This window comes from Stegostoma tigrinum, chromosome 30 (assembly GCF_030684315.1).
Source record: "Stegostoma tigrinum isolate sSteTig4 chromosome 30, sSteTig4.hap1, whole genome shotgun sequence".
Taxonomy (NCBI): domain Eukaryota; kingdom Metazoa; phylum Chordata; class Chondrichthyes; order Orectolobiformes; family Stegostomatidae; genus Stegostoma; species Stegostoma tigrinum.
Window position 1 is genome coordinate 5474551 of NC_081383.1, and position 17255 is coordinate 5491805.

General features: G+C 46.5%; 1 protein-coding gene across 1 annotated transcript in view; it reads left to right on the forward strand.

Annotated features, from left to right (window-relative positions):
- ncanb (neurocan b) overlaps window positions 1–17255 on the forward strand; it is a 241287-nt gene that overhangs the window by 78766 nt on the left and 145266 nt on the right. The window contains exon 4 of the mRNA XM_059638556.1: window positions 6694–6868. Within this exon, the coding sequence (XP_059494539.1) occupies window positions 6694–6868 (175 nt within the window). The remainder of the gene's footprint in view (window positions 1–6693; window positions 6869–17255) is intronic.

A 17255-nucleotide genomic window follows, 5' to 3' on the forward strand; every position in this document is an offset into this window, starting at 1 on the left:
GTGCCACTGTGCTGCCCCAAACTTGCCCCTCTCCATGCCTGTAATTTCCTCTGGTCGCACTGAGATCTCAGCACTGCTCTGATTCTGACCTTTGGCACAGGCCAATTCTTACCACTTAACAGTTAATGGTTCTCCCTTCAGCTGCTAAGAAACCCTCCTCAAGCTCTGGGGCTCATTTGGCAGCTCCTGTTCCTTAAATCCTACCTCTTTGACCAGATGTTTTGTCACTGGTCTCAAATCCTCCCTACCCGTCTTGGTGTGATTGTTTTCTCGGATACACTCCTCTGAGGCACTTCGAAGCAGTCACATTAAAGGCGCTAAATAAATGCTGGCTCTTGTTTTTGATCACTGATGGGTTGTCTGCGGTGGCTGAGGGTTCGATTACTCAGCTCCGGACCTCCAGTGAAATGGTGAGCAGAAAATTTGCACGCAGACCAAAACCCCAGCAACTTCCACTCCACTGACTCAAAAGAGTTAACAGCGCTCAGTAACCATAGCGACCAGTAATAGTAACTCACAATAACAGAATGGGCCACATTCATCTAAAAAGATTGCATGTTCTATCTGCCCCGGATTGAATGACATGAGAAAATAATGTACACTTCAGAACCATGAGTGGTTAATGGCCTTCTTCCGAACACCTTGACATTAGATTACACCTCTGAGATCCCTGCTTGGTGCCTGCTATTATTTACAAAATATGATTTCTGTTCTACATGGGTGTTGTGATCAGGCTCTCTATTGCAACTGAATGGCAGCTGACAGTGTATTCCGTGGGTATGGTACATCGTGATGGGAATGATAATGGCAGTCAGGACTGCAATCTCAATGAGAGTTAACCTGCAATTGGGTAGCAGTGGGTTCCGTGCCTCAGTGATAAGAAACAGGACATTTACCTGCACTCATCTATCACCATACCACCTACCTTCCCCAGCCCCACCCCCTTCCTCTCTATTTATTTCAGAGCTCCCTTTCCCCTCCCCCATTTTCTAAAGAAGGGTCCCGACCCGAAACGTCAGCTTTCCTGCTCCTCTGATGCTGCCCGGCATCCAGCTCCACACTTGTGTTATCCCTGACTCCAGCATCGGCAGTTCTTACTGTCTCAAAGTTTATACACTGTCTCTCTTATTTTTTTAAACCATCTCAGGATGACCCAGGTCCTTGTGGAAAATGTGACACAGCAAGATCCCATAAATGGTACAATGGCAATGACTGGAGGATTTGCTCAATTGAGCGAATAAAACTGAACGGAACGTGGAGAAAATTCCACCCAGGAGCAAATTACTGCTGGAATCTAAGCTAAAAACAAAATGCACTGGAGATCACAGTGAGTTGGGCAGCATCCATGGGGAGAAAACTAACCAGCAAAGCATTAGTTTGCTTTCTCTCCTTGGGTGCTGCCCGACCCACTGTGAGCTCCAGCGTATTTTTGCTTCCAAAAAACTCCTTCAAAATGGGTGCTTTTGGATTCTGGTTTTCACACTCTCCCTCCCTTCTCCAAGAGGATAGATGGGACTTCAGCACTGCCTCAGCACATTTGCAAACTGCCTTTATCTAGAATGTAAGAACATAGGAACTAGGAGCAGGAGTAGACCAAGATAATAAAGTGTGGAGCTGGATGAACATGGCAGGCCAAGCAGCATCTCAGGAGCAGGAAAGCTGATGTTTCGGGCCCAGACCCTTCATCAGAGAGGGAGCAGGAGTAGACCATCTGGCCCCTTGAGCCTGCCCCTAGCCCCTTTAATGTAGTAACGTGCCCCAAGAGCTTCAGGGGAGTGTTATCCAATAACATTGGACACCGAGCCATGTGAGGAATTAGAAATGATGATCAGAGGGTTTGGTCAAGAATTTGTTAAACTGGGAAAGTGAGAATGGGAAATGCAGGATTGTGGCCATTAGCGGTGGAACAATTAAGATCAGGGATATTAGCCTGGAATACTCGCAAAGATTCAAGAGAGGGAATGGACCTTCAGTCTTCCAGCTTGCAAATGATTTCTCCTCTAAGATTATTTGCTAGTTGCTGCCCTGGTTTGTTCCACTGTGTGGTAGCTTTAAACTTGTTGCAGGGACTTTCATGTGAGCACCTTAAACAGTGCTCAGAGGGAAGAGACCTACCCTGAGGCTGAATGAGTTTATAACTCAGTCTCACACTTTGCTTTGAGAGCTCAATGCCCACAGTTCTACCTGTAGCTTCACCTTGTTGGCGGAGATCTCCCCTGGGCCTGTAAACACTATCCAGCGTCCACCTTGCTCATTATCCCCTGCCTACACCCACTCTGCATCCTCGTGATGGTTAGCTATCTCTGAGCCCCCTGCTCAAACCCCCACTTGCCCAGCAGCTCAGATCATCCCTCTCTATGAAGCAGACATATATATTTCTCATCTCTCTCTCTCTCACTCTCTCTCTCTGTTGGCACAGACACGTTTGAAAATCAATAAGAGGGTTGTGCTGTTCATTAGTTCCCTGCTCCCATAGATTTTTTTACATTAACTGCTCTATTTGTTTCCATCAAATGTGATGATGCCACTGGTTGAGGGGGTGAGAGCAGTCAGGTCCATTTAACATTTTCCGAGAAACAAGTCATGGTCAAAAGGCCATAGGAACTTGGAGAAGGAAGGGACCATTCAGCTCCTGGAGACTGCTCCACTATTTAATACCATCTGGGCCGATCTCACCTCAGTTTCAACTCCACTTTCCTGCCTGCTCTCCATGGTCCTTTAAGTTGTTACTAATTAAAAATGCATCTACCTCCTCCTTAAATTTATTTGATGTCCCAGTATCTACCACACTTTGGGGTATGAATTCCACAGATTCATGATCTGTAAGAGAAGTAATTCCTCCTCATCTCTGTTTTAAACCTGTTACCCCTTATCCTAAACTATCTCATTCTAGAATACTCCACTTGAGAAAACATCCTCTCCATGTTTCTGAGATAATAGGAACTGCGATGCTGGAGAATCTGAGATAACAAGGTGTAGAACTGGATGATCACAGCAGGGGAGCAGCATCAGAGGAGCAGGAAGGCTGACCTTTCGGGTCTAGACCCTTCTTCAGTAAATCATGTCTCTTCATATCTCTACTTTGTCAATCCCCCTTAGCACCTTATCTACCTCACTTAGATCTCTTCTCATTCTTCTGAACTCTAGCGAGTACAAGCCAAAACTGGTCAATCTCTTTTCATAAACCAAAACCCCGCATTTCTGGAATCCATTGAGCGAATCTCTTCTAAATTGCCTCTAATACAAGTGCATCCCTCCTCAAGTAAGGGGAGCAAAACTGTTTGCAATTCCTGTCATAGGGAGAGCTCTAGGGTCTGATAATCAAAGTTCCACATCTCCTGGGGACAGGCTCCCTGTGATTAAATAAATGATTATGTGCTCAACTCTTGACAGTATTCTCAACTCTAGCTGATAACTGTGGCACAAGAATTGATGGTTCATTTATTTAGTGCCTTTCATGTAAAGATTTAAGAAAGAAACCCCAATGCGTTGAGAGTGTGTGAAGCCACAGAAAAAAGAAATCTCATGGAGAGTGCCAGGGGATACTGGGATAGGGTGGCAGAAAGCTCAGGAGAAGAGTTACCACTATTACAGAGGACCTTAAACCAGGAGGCAGCTGGAGAGGTTTAGACAGGGAGTTCCAGAACTTGGAAAATCCCAAAGAAACGATGTATATGTATTTGAAATGGTTGCTGAACTGAGAAAGCCCATATCATCAGGTGACACCTTCAGTGAGTGTGACAGGCAATTCAACCAAGGAAGGCATCATATCCCAGAGGTCATCAAAGTCATTGGCAGGCCTGGGAGAAGAAATTGGTCAGACTGCACCTGGATTCTGTTCACAATACATATTATAAAGAAAGGACTGAGATGAGAACAGTAAAAGTGTGTGTGGAGTACTGACATGTTAGCAGAATGGTTAATGATGTATCATAATGATTTCAGCATCACGTGGTTCATTTGAAAGTTCTACTAGGCAACAGAGACACTACGACAATGTGTGTGCACCATGCTGTAAATCAAGAGCTCTGAAGAAAGCCCCTTCTTGGACCCACAAAGCAGCCCCTGGGAGATTAAAGGCACTCAGTCTCCCTACATAGGACTAAAACTTGTGGGCCGTAAACACTGGCACAGACTCATAGAGAAGTACAGCACAGAAAAGACACTTTGGCCCAACTCTTCTATGCTGGCCAGATACTCTGTATTAATCTAGTCCCATTTGCCAGCATTTGGTCCATATCCCTCTAAACCCTTCCTATCTGTGCACATCCAGATGCCTTTTAAATGTTGTCATTGTACCAGCCTCGACCACTTCCTCTGACAGCTCATTCCATGCCCACATCACACTTCAGTGTGAAAAAATGGCTCTTAGGTCCCTTTTAAGTCTTGCTTTCCTCACCTATGTTCTCTAGTTTTCAACTCCCCTACCCTGGGAAAAAGACCTTGTCAATTCACCCTATCCCTGCCCCTCATGGTTTTATAAACCACTATAAGGACACCCCTCAGCCCCCAACGCTCCACAGAAAGTAGCCCCAGCCTATTCAGCCTCTCCCTATAGCTCAAACCCTCCAAACCTGGCAACATCCTCGTAAATCTTTTCTGCACCCTTTCAAGTTTAACACCATCTTTCCCATAGCAGGGAGACTAGAATTGAACACAGTTTTCCAAAAGTGGCCTGACCAATGTCCTGTGTAGCTGTAACTTAACACCCAGCTCCTACATCCAATGCTCTGAACAATGATGGCAAGCGTACTAAATATCTTCTTCACTATCTTGTCTAATTGCAACTCCACTTTCAATGAACTGTGAACCCGCACCCCAAGGTCTGTATAGATCTGATGGGCCAAATGGCCCTATTTGTTATGCTGCTAATTCTTTGCAACCTTAAAATACATTGGAGAATATGTAAACTAATATTCATAAGGATGATACCAGATCTTATTCAGAATGGTTGAACAGACTGGTGGCTCTTTAGAAAGTGAAAACTGAGGGACAAAATGGTGGAGGGAGTTGATGGGTTGTAATAAAAACAATAAAGATAGCAGATTCTCAGGGAATGAGTTACTACTGGATGGCAGAGTCTATAGGTATGAGGTTGGAAAAGCACAGCAGGTCAGTCAGCATCCGAGGAGCAGGAAAGTCAATGTTTTGGGCTGAAACCCTCCGTCAGGGCTGAGGAGGGGGAGGAAAGCCCAGAAATAATTAGAGGAGGGGTGTGGGGCTGCAGGAAGGGTAGGAGGGATGGTGATATGTGGATGCAAGTAGGGGGTTATTGTGATTGGTCTGTGGGAAGGGTGGAGTGGATAGGTGTGTTAGGAAGCTGGACAGGTCAGGTCAAGTCAGGAGGAGGGGAAGCTGGATGTGGGATAAGGCTGGAGGTGGAGGAATTTTGAAGCTGGCGAAGTCAATGTTAAGGTCAGTAAGTTTCCAGGGTGAAATATCAGGTGTTGTTTCTCCAGTTTACATTTGGCCTCACTCTGACAGTGGAAGAGGGCAAGGATGGACATGTTGCCAGGGGAGTGGAACGGGGAGATAAAATGGCTAGCTACCTGAAGGTTGGATTGGTTGGTGCATTCAGAAATAATGTAATGTTGTGGGAAAGTTCAAAACTCATCTAGGACACTGAAATCGAATCAGGAATTCAGGAGAAATACCTTCAACCAAAGTGTGGGGAGAATGTGGAACTTGGTCCCTCAGAGACAGGTTGAGACATCTGTCTCTGAGGGACAAATGGTTGGAAGGATATGCTGAGAAGGTTGGACGAAGTGGGTGCAGGTGAGGGCTGACTTGTAAAGAGCATGAATGCCAACATGTGCCAGTTAGGCTAATGGAGTATTTCTGCGGATGAGGATGTGGTAGTGGTTGCGTCACTGGGCTAAGAGGTCAGAGGCTCCAGCTTTAAGCTCAGGGGCCATGGGTTCACATCTCACCACAGTAGCTGATGGAATTTAAATTCAATGAATAAAATCTAGAATAAAGACTCGGCCCTATGGTAGCTATGGGAATCATCATCAATTGTTGCAAGAAAACATCTGGTCCATGCTGTCCTTCAGGGAAGAGAATGGTTGCTCTGTGGGTCAATGGAGAGCGTGTTGGACTTCTGTAGACTTATTGGCAGTTCAGTGATTAGCACTGCTGCCTCACAGTACCAGGATTCTGGCTTTGAATCCACCCTCGGGTGACTGTGGCGATTTTGCACATTCTCCCCGTGCCTGCGTGGGATCGCTCTGGGTGCTCCGGTTTCCTCCCACAGTCCAAAGATGTGCAGGTTAGGTGGATTGGCCGTGCTAAATTTCCCCATGTTGTCCAGGGATGCATAGATTAGGTGGGTTATAGGGGGATGGGTCTGGGTGGGATGCTGTGAGGGTCAGTGTGGACTTGTTGGGCCAAAGGGCTGGTTTCCACACTCCGGGGATTCTAGAAAATATTGGCCTTGGTAATAATGCCCACTCCCCAGGGAGGAATGAGGGATAAAAAAATCCTGAGTTCACGTTGCTCGTTTATCCCCTGGGATTTACGCATCGAGGTAATATCTCTTGGTCAAACCTCCCTCACCCTGAAGTACAGGGATTTAATTGAAAGCCTGTCTCCCCTTCCCTGCCAAAATACAACAGCATGTGAAATTCACTTGGGCTCTGTGCAGATAGTGTTTTAGTCAGAGTCTTTGCTCCCTCTCCTCCTCTCCCACTGCAGGGGTGGTGTTCCACTATCGCGCTGCCAGCAACAGGTACTCCCTCAGTTTCGAGGCTGCATCGCAGGCCTGCCTGGACAACTCAGCGAGAATCGCAAGCCCCCAGCAATTGCAGGCTGCTTTCCAGGACGGCTTCGACCACTGCGACGCTGGCTGGGTTTCTGATCAAACTGTCAGGTAGGCAATGAAAAATACACTCACTCACTCACTCCTCACTCACACTCCTCACTCACTCACGCCTCACTCACTCCTCACTCACACTCCACTCACTCATGCCTCACTCACTCCTCACTCCTCACTCACTCCTCACTCACTTAAAGACAATCACTCTCACACACACCCAGTCCCACACACACACCTACACAGAGTAACACAGATAGACGGACACACACACACAGTAACACAAATAGATAGACACATACACATAGTAACAGAAACAGATATACACAGACACACAGTACACAAACTAACAGGGACAGATGCGCACAGACATGCAGTTAAATAAATCAACAAAGGAAGGTACACACAGATACACAGGAATGCTAACTGATAGACATGGACAGGTACATATAGACATAGTTACAGCCAGCAAAAAATATACAGACAAACACACTGTAATAAACACACACACACACACACACACACACACACACACACACACACACACACACACATCAACGCACACATGGACATACAGCCAGATGTAAACACACATGGAGACACACAGACATACAGGTATGTTTCACCCACAGATGATTATTGCAGTACTGAACTGTACGGTATCAGAGTAGTAGATTCTGTGTATCAAAATAGCATGAAGGAAGCTCAACATTTGCTGAAAGGGCCATATGTCATTTTCTATTATACCCAACCTCCATGTCTGCTTCACCAAATCCTCCTTGCTCCCTGTTTCTCTGCAAGGTCTCCTGGGATTTACTCCAGAGGACGCTGCTGTGAATTGGTGTTGGGTCTCATGTGTAGACGATGTCAAGTGACAATGTGATAACTGGATTTGGACATGGTCAAATAGCCAAGAAGCGGTCAAGGACCTTCTCTGGATAAGTTGAAAGCATTTCAAATTTAGCAGCACAGCAAAATGAAAATCTAACGCTAAATAAAGTTAAGTTGGTGGGTCTGACTGATGAAGCGTGAAGTGTTTTTCCAGATTCCATCCATAATGTCTGAGCCACAGGTATTCACAAGCACATTAAACATTCCTGCCAGGACATCAGAGAGAGGACTTGCATTTATATAGTGCCCTTTTCAACCACCTGATGTTTCAAAGTACTATATAGCCAATAGGGAGAGAGGGGGAGGTGGACTGCAGATGGATAGAGGAGAAGATAGGTGGAGAGGAGAGTATGGGGGGGAGGAGGGGAGGGGATAGGTCAGTCCGGGGAGGATGGACAGGTCAAGGGGGTGGGATGAGGTTAGTAGGTAGGAAATGGAAGTGTGGCTTGAGGTGGGAGGAAGGGATAGGTGAGAGGAAGAACTGGATAGGGAGGCGGGGACGAGCTGTGCTTGGTATCAACGTGAATTTCACCAGCTTCAAAATCTCCCCTCCCCCCACTGCATCCCAAAACCAGCCCAGCTCATCCCCGCCTCCCTAACCTGTTCTTCTTCTCACCCATCCCCTCCTCCCACCTCAAGCTGCACCTCCATTTCCGACCTACTAACCTCATCCCACCCCCTTGACCTGTCCGTCCTCCCCGGACTGACCTATCCCCTCCCTACCTCCCCACCTATACTCTCCTCTCCACCTATCTTCTCCTCTATCCATTTTCAGTCCGCCTCCCCCTCTCTCCCTATTTATTTCAGAACCCCTCTCCCCATCCCCCTTTTTTGATGAAGGGTCTCAGCCCGAAACATCTGCTTTTGAGCTCCTAAGATGCTGCTTGGCCTGCTGTGTTCGTCCAGCCCCACACTTTGTTATCTTGGTTACTTTGAATCCCATCATGGCAGGTCATGAAATGTGAATTGAACAATGTCTAGAGTAAAGTGTTAGCTTCATGGCAATCATGTAACCACTGGCTCATTTTAAGGAAGAAAATCTGTCATCCTTGCCTGTTCTGGCCTGCACGTAACTCCAGACGCAAAGCAACATGGTTGACTCTTAACAGTTCTCCGGATGGTTAGGGATGGGCAACAAATGCTGGCCGAGCCATGTCTAAATAGTAATGCTGGCTCCTTATCCTGAGGTTTGTGATCCCTGGTTTATGACCCTGCACCTGGGGGAACAAAGTCTAAGAAGGTAATTTGTGAAGAGCCTTTCTCTGTGCATCCTCAACATCACACTTCCTAATGGACCAGGAACACCGAACTATGTCCCGTGCCACACAAATCCTTCCCATTGTAAGGTTGCAGGAACTGATCGCTCTTGTTAGGCTAGACTCTCTGATGTACCAGGGTGGGGTATTTAAACACAGGAGAGCACACTCCTTCAGCAGTCACCCCACCACCGCCGCCCTCCCCACCCCCACCGCACCCCCCTCCCCGGCCCACGTTGGCATTGCATTGAATTATTTCTTGGTTTAAAGGAACATGACTGAGGAAACAGGTTATCCAAGACCATCAGGAGCGTGACTGCCTTCACTGCAACTAAATTTATTTGTGACACTGTGATTTTTTTTCTCTCTCTAAACAAGGGCCCCAACCCGAAACAACAACTTTCTTTCTCTTCTGATGCTGCCTGGCCTGCTGTGATACTCCAGCTCCACACTGTGTTGTCTCTGACTCCAGCAGTGGCAGTTCCTACTATCCATTATATGGTGAAAAATTGCAGTCTTTCAGATGAGATACAGAACCAGCTCAGCTGGAAAGAAACAATGCAAAACTTACTTTGGAGAAGCACATAGTATCCCTACAGTGTGGAAGCAGGCCATTTGACCCATTGGGTCCATACTGACCCTTTGAAGAACATTCCTCCTACTCTCCACCCTATATTTCCCATGGCTAACCCACCTAGCCTGCACATCCCTGGACACCATTGGCAAATTTAGCGTGGCCAGTACACCCTAACCTGCACATCTTTGGACTGTGGGAGGCAACCAGAGCACCCGGAAGAAACCCACATAGATACAGGGAGAATATGCAAACTCCGCACAGACAGTTGCTTGGAGCTGGAATCAAACCTGGGTCCCTGGTGCTGTGAGGCTGCAGTGCTAACCACTGAGCCACCATGTCACTCTGGGAAGAGGCATTTATGAACCACGTTAAGAATCCCATTATTGGGCGGATGTAATAGCATTGCAGAATGTGCAGAGGAGATTTACCAGGATGTAGTCTGGCCTGGAGTGTTTAGTTATTGGACAGACTGGGGTTGTTTCCCACGGAACAGAAGAAACTGAGTTGGGATATGAATGAGATGTTTAACATTATGATGGGCGTAGACAGGAAGAAACGTTTCCTGTTGGTGGAGGCTTCAATGACCAGGCGGTGTAGATATAAGAGAAGGGGCAGAAGGCAGAGGAGATGTGAGGGAATCTTTCTTCATGCAGACAATGGTGGGAATCTGGAATTCATTGCCTGTAAGGTTGAGGCAGGAGCCCTCAGAATGGTTAAGAAGTATTCAATTGCAATGCTAAGGCATACATATGGGCCAACAGCTAGGAAAGGGGATTAGAATAGGGGATTAGGTTTTTGATCAGCACAGACTCAATGGGCCTTTTTCTGTAGATCACTGCGATTCTAAGGGAAAGTCATTGTAGCCTTATCAGACCATGGAGGCTCTCCCTCAATAGGTTGGAAGGGTTGGGAGTGGCGGTGGTGGTGAGAGACAGAGACAACTGATGGGCCACTACACTTCAGGCAAGGAGAGACATTGAGAAAGGGAATCCTTCTTGGTAACCTCGCCAGTCCAGGAGCTGAACTCGTACTATTAGCATCTCTGTCTATTGCAAACTGTCCAGGGCTAAACCAACCACCACCCAACATTGGCCATTCCTTTCTTTGCTCTGTGTTCCAGACAGAAAGCCCAGAATTACTTGGAAATGAGCGATACTGGTCATACCGGAGCACTGTCCTGAGGTGGACCAAACAGTATCGCATTTTTGCAAGTTTTACTTGGAGCATGTCTTGTGCCAGTCAGCTGCTGCTGCTTTTAGAGCAGTGGCCACTCTTCAGAAAAGTAATTAATTGGCTGTGATGCACTTTGGGATGTTCTGAGTTGGTGAAAGGCACTCGACAAATGCAAGTTCCTTTCTGCGGCTGAGGCTGAGAGGAGGCAACTGCAAAGAAAGTGAGACCTCAGCAATCCTCCTTTGAAGCACTGGCTTTTGGCCTGTGACAATATCTGAATGTTCCCAGCTCACTGCATTGCCTTCCAAAATACTGGCATGGAAAATTCACCAGTGAGTGTCAGGTTTGTATTGAGTTGCGTGGTTAATGGGGTGCAATGGGCAGTCGGTGAGGTGGCATTGTCAGATTCTGTTAGATGTTCTTGCTAGTGTACTGCTGGACTCATCCATATTATTATTGAGAGATGCCTGAGGCCAGATAGAACTGGGAGCAGATGATGATGATGTGTTAATTGAGGGTAATTGAACCTGATTGGGTGCATATATATCTATACATAAGGAATGAGTAATCAGTGTTGTTGGAGTTGATGGTGTGTGAGTTGGAATAAAACCAGGGGAGGAGAAAACTGCGTCTGGACTCAGTCTAGTCAGCACTTTAGCCTCTGGTGCTACATTCTGCACAGCTTGTAGATGGAGGCGGTATCTTCTGGCCTCATGCAACCCACAACACCCCAGAGATAGAGTGAAATAAATATGCAACAGAGACATTAGCTCCTCCTCCCTTCAGGGACTGTGTTGGAGCTGCAATACTTAGAGATCAGTTATAAAATCCAATTAAAATATAAACTTTGCTCACCTTCCTATTTAATGAAGCTATTTAACAGGACAGCACAACAATTTACTGCCAACAAAAATGTACAGTGTTAGAAATTGCCTCCCCGCAATGCTGCTCATTTCCGTCACAGTTACAATTTTTAATCTTCTTTGAAACTCTATAAAGTGAATTTGCTTTATTTCAGTTCCACATTCTGCTGTGCTTCTGCTGTTTGATTTCTGCTCCTCCGCCCAAAATCCTCAGCAAAGGCGCACAGTAATTAATCCCAAACTGGACCTTACAATAGCTCAGGCTTTTGGCTAGGTTGGCAATTTTGCCACATCAAACCTTGCCAGATCAGAAGCATTCTTCTCTCTTGATGTTCCTGCATCGTTAAAAAGAGAGAAGCAGCGGGCACCAATTAATCTTCATCGAGATGACTGTGGTTCTCCTCGGCTGATGTCCAATTTGGATCCTGCTGGCACAGCCAACAATGCTTTCATTGACTCTCACTGTGAGGCAACAAAAAGTTGTTGGTTGGGCTCAGATCTGTCAGAGTCAACTCACGGCTCTGTTCCTCTTTCCCTTTCAAGAGAAGAGAAGCCTTTGGAAGGTGAAAGAAAGGCAAATCTTGGCAGTGGAATGAGAAAGGCTATTGGGGACTGATTGAATACCTTTTCCAAGTAAAAACCAAAAGAACTGCGGATGCTGTAAATCAGGAACGAAATCAAAGTTGCTGGAAAAGCTCAGCAGGTCTGGCAACATCTGTGGAGGAGAAAACAGAGTTAATGCTCTGAGGCAAAGGCTCTGAGGAAGGGTCAACGGGCCCGAAACGTTAACTCTGTTTTCTCCTCCACAGATGCTGCCAGGCTTGCTGAGCTTTTCCAAGTGACAAGTCAAGGACCAAGGTTCAATGTACTGAACATCCTGCCTCTGTGCTGCATGATTCTCCATTGCTGGGAGGGGGCATGGTTTTAAGATAGAGAGCAGAAGGTTTAGAAAGGATTTGAGGTTCATAAGGCACTGCCCAAAAGTGGTGAAAGCAGAGCCCTCAAGATAATTAGGAACAATTTAGATGAGCACTTGAAACACCCCAGCATGCAAAATGAGTGCTAGAAAATGGGATTAGAATAGTCTGATGACTGGTGCAGGAGATTTTGGGCCAAAGTGCATCATCACATAATGTAAAAAAATTCACTTGGAAAAGGTCAACAGGTCTGGTAGCATTTGTGGAGGAGAAAACACAGGAATAATAGCTACCATGTTCCCCACAAGGGGCAGCATAGTGGCTCAGTGGTTAGCACTGCTGCCTCACAGCGCCAGGGACCCAGGTTCAATTCCACCCTTGGGTGATTGTCTGTGTGGAGTTCGCAAATTGTCTCCCTGTGTCTGCGTGGGCTTCCCTCCACAGTCCAACAATATGCACCTTGGGTGATTGGCCATGCTAAATTGCCCTATACTGAGCAGTCAAGGTGGATTAGCCATAAGAATTGCAGGGTTACATGGATAGGATGGGGTGTTGGGCCTGGGTGTGATATCCTTAGGAGAGTTAGTATGGGCTTGATAAGCTGCATGGCCCAGTTCCACACTGCAGGGATTCAATGATGCCCCTCAGTGCTATGTTGTCTCTAGGGAGCATTCCTATTTTGTTTGCTTCGCTATTTGGCAGCTGCACTTCCATGAGATGACAAATTCCAGGAATTCCTGATGTAAGCTGATCAGGCTCTGGTTCATCTTTTGTGACATTTCCTAAGAGCTGACTACTCCAAGCAAACTCTTGCTCATCTGACCCAGTGCCTTCTTCAGTGATAATGGGAACTGCAGATGCTGGAGATTCCAAGATAATAAAATGTGAGGCTGGATGAACACAGCAGGCCAAGCAGCATCTCAGGAGCACAAAAGCTGACGTTTCGGGCCTAGACCCTTCATCAGAGAGGGGGATGGGGGGAGGGAACTGGAATAAATAGGGAGAGAGGGGGAGGCGGACCGAAGATGGAGAGCAAAGAAGATAGGTGGAGAGGGTGTAGGTGGGGAGGTAGGGAGGGGATAGGTCAGTCCAGGGAAGACGGACAGGTCAAGGAGGTGGGATGAGGTTAGTAGGTAGCTGGGGGTGCGGCTGGGGGTGGGAGGAAGGGATGGGTGAGAGGAAGAACCGGTTAGGGAGGCAGAGACAGGTTGGACTGATTTTGGGATGCAGTGGGTGGGGGGGAAGAGCTGGGCTGGTTGTGTGGTGCAGTGGGGGGAGGGGATGAACTGGGCTGGTTTAGGGATGCAGTGGGGGAAGGGGAGATTTTGAAACTGGTGAAGTCCACATTGATACCATATGGCTGCAGGGTTCCCAGGCGGAATATGAGTTGCTGTTCCTGCAACCTTCGGGTGGCATCATTGTGGCAGTGCAGGAGGCCCATGATGGACATGTCATCAAGAGAATGGGAGGGGGAGTGGAAATGGTTTGCGACTGGGAGGTGCAGTTGTTTGTTGCGAACTGAGCGGAGGTGTTCTGCAAAGCGGTCCCCAAGCCTCCGCTTGGTTTCCCCAATGTAGAGAAAGCCGCACCGGGTACAGTGGATGCAGTATACCACATTGGCAGATGTGCAGGTGAACCTCTGCTTAATGTGGAATGTCATCTTGGGGCCTGGGATGGGGGTGAGGGAGGAGTTCCAGTTCCCTCCCCCCATCCCCCTCTCTGATGAAGGGTCTAGGCCCGAAACGTCAGCTTTTGTGCTCCTGAGATGCTGCTTGGCCTTCTTCAGTGACGTGGTTTTGAATTATATCCAATCGTACGAATGCCTTGGGACATTTTACTGAAGGTGTTTTTTAAAGAACACTGTCGTTAATTGTCTTGTCGAGAAGCGGAGAATGAGAGCTAGAAAAATCACAAGGCCAATGAAGGGGAGACAGGGGTGGAGGGGTGAAGGTGAAGTGGCAGTATCATTAGACTAATAATCCAGTGGCAAAAAAACAGAAATTTCTGGGAAAACTCAGCAGGTCTGGCAGCAGCTGTAGTGAGAGAAAGCAGAGTTAACATTTTGGGTCCAATGACCCTTCTTCAGAACCTTCTTCTTTTTGTTTAATAATCCAGAGGCCCAGGTTTAGGAGCAGGGGTTGCGAACCCAATTACTGCAGCTGCAGGAATTTAAACTAAGTTTGGTAAAAATTAAGGAGCATAAACCCCGTCTCATTAATTATAGCTGTATCAATTATTATAAAACGAAACCATTGGATTCATTAATGCCTTTAAGGGAAAGAATTTTGCCTCCTGATGTGGCCTGACCTACCTATGACTCTAATATGATGTGCTTGATTCCTAATGTTCCCTTAAAAGGGTTTAGTAAGCCAAGGGCAATTCGGGATGGGCAATGAATGGGTGATACCTACATTCCATGAAAGAATAAATAAAAATCTTGGAAGTTGCAGTCACTTCCCTGTAGCCAATAGAGACAAGATTGACCAGGATTTGGTTTTCTGTCACCTGGCAATGTGTTGACCTCCCCTGCCTTAGTTACTGACCTGACTGGTGACATGCAGCCAATTGGCTCTCACTTCACAAGGTCAGAAATCACACGACACCAAATTATAGTCCACCAGGGTTACGTGCTTTCAGAACCTCTCTCCTTCTTCTGGGGTTACTGAGAGAGGTACTGTCAGACACAGAATTTATAAACAAAAGATCAATGGCTCACACCATTGAAGAGGATGTCTGTGTCAATATGAATGATCTTCTTGGAGATTCACTCCGCTTTGAGCCAGTAGTTGGTAGTGTCGATGGTGGCCATGATGTGGAGATGCCGATGTTGGACTGGGATGCACAAGATCAGAAATCACCCAACACTTACAAATTCTGTGTCTGATTCTACCTCTCTCACTGACGCCTGATGGAGGAGAGAGACTCCGAAAGCTTGTGATTTCAAATAAACCTGTTGGATAAAACCTGGCGACGTGCGATTTCTGACTTTGCCCACCCCAGTCCAACACCAGCACTTCCATATCATGACTTTACAAGGCAGAAACTTAGTGAAAACAAAAACAGAAGTTACTGGAAAAGCTCAGCAGCTCTGGTAGCATCAGTAGAGAGAAATCAGAGTTAACACAGCTGTAATTTCTGTTACTGCTCTAAGTTAAAGCATCTGCAGTTCTATTGGTTTTAACTGAGTGAAAAAGGTGCCTCACACCTCTTTCAGGATCTCAGAACATCAACTTTACAGTCAATGATTTATTTCTGAATTGTCATTACTTTTGAAATGTAGAAAATTTGCCAGACAAATAGTGTGCAACAAGCTCTTCTGGAGAGCTAAAGGAATGCAGTATAAAAGTGTTGTTACAATCGCACAAAGCATTGGTCAGATCCCCCCATCTGGAATATTGTATACAATTTGATCTCTCTTTCTTGAGGAAGGATGTAATTGCATTGAAGGCAGACCAGAGAATGTTCATTCAATTGATTCCAGACATGAAAGTCTTGTTTTAAGAGGAAAGGTTGAGCAGTTTAGGGCTATACTTGCTCGTTTAGAAGGATGAGAGGAGATCTAATAAAGACTCTCCCCTCACCTGAGGTGTGGTGATCCTCAGGTTTAAACCACCAGCAGTTGCCTCTTCCTAAGAGAGAGAGCATAGACTCCCTACAGTGTGGACGCAGGCCATTTGACCCATCAAATCCACACTGACCCTCCAAAGAGCATCCCACCCAGACCTAAATGCCCCACCCTATCCCTGTAACCCTTCATTTCCCGTGACCAATCCACCAAAACTGTCCATCTTTAGACTGTGGGAGCAAACCCATAGGCACGGGGAGAATGTGCAAACTCCACACAGACAGCCACCCGAGGGGCAACCCAGGTCCCTGGCGCTGTGTGGCAGCAGTGCTAACCACTGAGCCAACGTGCCACTCAATGCTCCGCTAAGGCAATGACTTTATTAGATTGGCCATAGGAAATGCAGGGTTACATGGACAGGATGGGGTGATGGGTCTGGGTGTGATATCCTTTGGAGAGTTGGTATGGGCTTGATAGACCGAATGGCCCAGTTCCACACTGCAGGGATTCAGTGATGCCCCTCAGTGCTCTGTTGCCTGCTGAGACAATGGCTTTATCAGATGCTAAAGGAAATTGACCAAGTAGATGTAGAACAATGCTTCCTCTTGGCGCAATGCACAAATTGATGTGGAACACACTGAGATAATTTATTAAAATAAACTTTCCTTTCTCACTACTCCTCTGGAGGCAGAGACATGTTTTTATTATTTATGGGATGGGGGTGTTACTGACTAAGCCAGCATTTATTGCCCGCAGGGCAATCCAGAATCAACTACATTGCTGTGCATCTGGAGTTATGCGTGCTCGGACTGGATAAAGACGACAGATTTCCTCCCCTCAAGGACATGATTGAACCAGGTGGATTTTTACAAAAGTCCAGAAACTTCTTGGTTGCCATTGCTCATTTTTCATCTACGCTGATTTTAGTTAATTGATTTTAAAACTCATAACTGTTAGGGTGAGATTCAAACTCATTGCCCTGGGCACTTTCCCAGATTTGAGTCTCAATTGTACAACCGCTGTGTAACTTCTCCAACAGGCTGCCTCTTGATCATCTACATGTCACTTTAGAAAGTGCCTTTTGAAAAAAGGTTTGATTTTAACAGCAGGAGATGTTCCTTTTGTCAGTTACAGAAGCAGCTGTTGTCATAGAGAAAAGGGATAGACAATTGAGCAAGTAAAATGCAAATTTCCCAAAAAAG